Source organism: Bidens hawaiensis, unplaced genomic scaffold (genome assembly GCF_021521415.1).
Source record: "Bidens hawaiensis isolate Kalapana, Puna unplaced genomic scaffold, B.hawaiensis_p1.1 tig00020539_1, whole genome shotgun sequence".
Classification (NCBI taxonomy): domain Eukaryota; kingdom Viridiplantae; phylum Streptophyta; class Magnoliopsida; order Asterales; family Asteraceae; genus Bidens; species Bidens hawaiensis.
The window spans coordinates 297,503-302,045 of record NW_027493145.1 but is presented as its reverse complement, the minus strand read 5'-3'; the positions used below and the strand labels follow the sequence as shown (position 1 = coordinate 302,045).

Here is a 4,543-nt window from a genome sequence, read left to right as displayed (position 1 = left end):
TCTTGTGAGGCCCTTCAGGCAAAGCAAAATTTGTTTATTACTTTGGTCTCTCTTCACTTTATTGTTATCTCTTCTTAGATTGTTGACTGTGTGAAGGATGGCCCTGATCTCATCGACTACATTGCCGAACTGCTAGCGGCTGCTCATGAGTCTGGCCGCAAAGCCGGCTTCCATGAAGCGCACCAACTAGCTGCTGCTGATCGTCACCTTACTGACTTCCCTCTGCATGATATTGGCAATGATTAGATTACCAGATCTGCAGGCAAGGTATGACAACTCGTCGTTCGGAGTTGTTAGAACCGTTGCCAAGTTGTCCAAGAAGTCTGATGGGGTGGATTGTTTGAAGACCGCCTTTGCAGGAGCCGAGTCAGCTCCTGGTTCAACCAACGAGCCTTCTTCTAGCGGTCACGGTGACGGTGAAGGCAATGATGGGGGTGATAATGAAGAGGTGTATGAAGAGGAGGAAGTGGATTATGATTAGGTAATTTTGTGCTTATGATGTTCGCGACTGTCTTTTGATTTTTACATTTTGTGCTGAGGAGCTTGATGCTCCGCATATGATGTAGTTAAATAACATTATTGTAGTTGCGTTGCGTTCCATGTTAGCGGGATTAATGTCCTATCCAATTTTTCCAAGGAATAAGCCCCTTTGCCCAGTACTTGGTAAATTTTGTAAGGTACTTCCCATTTGAGGCTAATTTTCTTGGGGGATTCCGCATTGGATGCTTCTCTGTTACGGAACACATATTCTCCCATTCTGAACGTGCGCTCTTTAACTCTACTATTGTAATATTTTTTGATTTGGCGTTTGTATTGTTCTTCTTTTATTGCTGCCAACTCTCTCCTTTCTTCTAGCTGGTCTAAGTTTAAGCGTAGCTCTATTTCATTGCCTTCTTCCACCAGTAGCACCCTCGCGGATGGCAGCCCGATTTCTGAGGGTATCATTGCTTCGGTCCCGTATGTCAGACTGAACGGGGTTTCCTCATGACTTGTCTTCTTTAGGGTCCGGAATGCCAATAAACGATGTGGTAAACTCCTGTACCCACCTAACCCACCCAGATCGTTTAAGCCCCAACCTTTACTTGATCCCATCTAGGATGCTTCGGTTGGCTCTCTCTACTTGTCTGTTACCTTGCTGATGTGCCACAGATGTGAACACCTATTTGACTTGCAACTCCGCTAACCATTCTTGAAGTTTCTTATCGAAAACTGGATGCCATTATTAATGACCACCGTTTGGGGTAACCCGAATCGACATATGATACTTTCCCAATTGAATTTTTTTATGGTAATGGTGCTGATGGATGCTAGCTGCTTGGCCTCATCCCATTATGTGAAGTAATCGATTGGCCCATGATGTCAATGGCCGACTTCTGGAATGGCTATGCGGACGAGACTGGGATCAGATTGCTCTTAGGGCGAAGGGTGTTGGGCGTGTGTCGCTGGCATGAGTCACATTTCCTTAATTCTTTAACGGCATCTACATGCATTCCAGTCCAATAATATTCAGCGTTTGTTATCTTGGCTACCACCATTCTTGGCCCGACATGTAGTCAGCATATACCCTCGTGGATTTCTCTAATCAAGTAGCTGGCGTCCTCCGCTTTAACACAACGGAGAAGCGGAGCAAGGAAAGACCTCCTGTATAGGATCCCATCCATGAGTTGGTGTTGCAAGGCCTTATGCATTATCTTTTGAGCCTCTGCTTTATTCTGCGGAGGATTCCTTCCGCCAGATAATCCTTGATGGGGGTCATCCATGTTTCTTCTCGGGTTTGCGTGACGCACACCTATCATGGTGGAACTGAGGGTTCTGTCAATATATGTTTCCACCCTTACTTCTTTCGCTAGGTGTTCAAAGCTCGTTGCTTCTAGTTTTTCTTAATGTGTCTATGGACTTGTTTTCACTTCTCTTAATATGGATGACTTGGCAATACGTGAAGCTTTTAGTCATTTGTCTAGCTTGTTCCAAGTATGATGACACGATTTCGTCTTTCGTCTCATACGCTCCAATGACTTGGCTAGCAATTAGCATCGAGTCCCACCCTAGCTTCAATGTGTTGTGCAACAAATTTCTTGGCTATGCGCAAGCCTGCTAATAAGGCTTCATGGTTCGTTTCATTATTGGTGCTTTTAAAGTCTAGGCGGATGGCATATGCGAACTCTTGTTTGCTCAGGCATACTAATTTCAAGCCAGCTCCTGATCTTTTGGATGCTCCATCTATGAATAACGTCCACCTTTCACTTTCGTCCAATGCTTTTGGCGGTTCTTCTTCCGCTTTACACTCTTCCTCTTTATCTCTCGGTACTTCCGCAATGAAGTCTCCTAATACTTGGCCTTTAATTGCTAGTCTAGGCTTGTATTGCAGGGTGTGTTCTCCTAACTCAATGGCCCACTTTGCTAATATACCTGAGAGTTCTGGTCTGCGGGGTACATTCTGTATCTTGTAATTGGTTAACACGTTGATCAGGTGGCCGTGGAAATATCTGCGGAGTATTCTTGAAGCATATATCAATGCTAAAACTAGCCTTTTCATTGTAGAGTACCTGGTTTCAGCGTCCGTTAGGGTTCTGCTAATGTAATAGATTGGCGTTTGGAATTTCTTCCGATCCAATAGCAGAACCGCACCCACCTCTCTATCTGACGCGGATAGGTATAACATTAACTCTTCTTCTTTCTACGGAGCTGTCAGCGTTGGTAACCCTATCAAACATCTTTTAACTTCTTGGAAAGCTTGTTTCGCTTCTTGTGTCCATCTGAACTGTGATTTCTTTAAGCAGTTCCTTAACGTTGCTACAAACGGGAATGACTTAGTGGCATGGTTTGCTAAGAACCTGTTCATGGCCACTAACCTTCCATTCTTTGTACTTCTTTTAAGGATTTCAGAGATGGCATGTGAGATCGCTTGCACTTTTTTGGGGTTGGCCTTGAATCCAACTTTCATTACTATGACCAGGAGGAATTTCCCTCCTCCATTCCAAATGAACACTTGCTAGGGTTTAACTTCAAGCTTATACTCTGCAACCTTTTAAATGTGTCTTCGATATCTCGGAGCATTTGGTCTTCCTCTAGGCTTTTAATGACTAGATCATCCATATACACTTCCAGGTTGTTCCCAATTTGTTCCCCAAACTGTTAGTCCGTTGGTATGTGGCTCCCGCGTTTTTTAATCCGAAAGGCATCATTTTATAACAGAACGTGCCTTTATCGGTGTGAAACGTTGTCTTATCTTGGTCTTTCTCCACCATGTGGATCTAGTGATAACCTTTGTATGCGCAAAAAACACTTCAAACAAGGTGCCAAAGCATCCACTTTCAGGTCTATCTTTGGCAATGTAGTAGTCTTTAGGGCAGGCCTTGTTCAAATCTTTATAATCTATGCACATTCGCCATGCTCCTTTGCTTTTGAGTATCATTACCCCGGATTCGCTGCCCATGTTTGGTATCGAATATCATGGATGATCACGGCTTTTCTTAGTTCTTGCACCTTCTCCTTCATTGTTTTCGTTTGTTCGGGGCCCTTTTCCATCTATTCTGGACAACCAGGGTGAACGCTGGGCTAACTTTCAATGTGTGCTCGGCTATGCGACGTGGGACTCCAACCATGTCCGCTGATTGCCATGCGAATACATCTATGTACTTCAGCAACAATTGCTTCAGGTGTGAATTTCCTCTGCTGGATAATGTAGGCCCAACGGTAACTGTCTAATCTGGGAATTTAGCATTCAACGCCCATTTTTCTGTTTCACCCTATGAAAGCTTGGTGTTTTTGGGGAATGACCCTTATGCCACTAAGCAATCCTTATGTGGCCTTATTAACGCGATGCCCTTTGGAGTGGGGATGCCGATTATGCCGTGTGCGGTAGAATGGTTGGCATTAAAATCTACGATCGCCTCTCATCCCAAAATCACATCATGTTTTGATTTTACCTTTAACACTAAGAATTCAACATCTTCAGTTCTTAAATGTATGCCATCACTCAATGTTACCAGGAACTTCAGTTGTCCTAGTGGGTGGCTGACTTCGTTCGAAAATCCTGACACTAGGGCATTAACCGGTTCTAACCTTGCCTTATCTTACACGTCCAATTTGTCAAAGTATTGCTGATACATTATGTCAGGTGTGCTTCCTTGATAAATAAAAATATATATGCTTCGGTAGTGGCCAATCAACGTGATGATTATCAACGGTTGCTTTAGGGTTGGTCCTCCTCTGATTCGCAGGAAAACAACGGGTTCTTCTTTCCAGGCTTCACTGCTCGATGCCTGACTTTTACCCCTTTGTGTTTTCCGCCTTGTATCATATGGGAGTTAAGGTTTTTAATCTGTTTTTTTCGGGGACCTTCATCCCTATGGTTCCTTGATTTCGGGCATTCTTCATCGCCTCAATCACCAAGTGTTAAGCTTGCCGGACATTGCTGCTTCTTCTATTTCGTTATTTAGGTTGGTGCAATCGTCCGTGTTGTGTCCAACATCTTTATGAAACTTGCAGTATTTAGACTTGTCTAAGTTTCTTCTTTTGAAAATTGGCTTCGGTGTGCGGA

The 4,543-nt window shown here is 43.8% G+C and overlaps 1 protein-coding gene across 1 annotated transcript; it reads right to left on the bottom strand.

Moving 5' to 3' along the window:
- Positions 1–576: 576 nt before the first annotated feature.
- Positions 577–1,092, bottom strand: LOC143561114 (uncharacterized). Its single transcript, XM_077049254.1, has one exon. It carries the CDS (start codon positions 1,090–1,092, stop codon positions 577–579), a length of 516 nt encoding a protein of 171 aa, XP_076905369.1.
- Between the last annotated feature and the right edge of the window lie 3,451 nt (positions 1,093–4,543).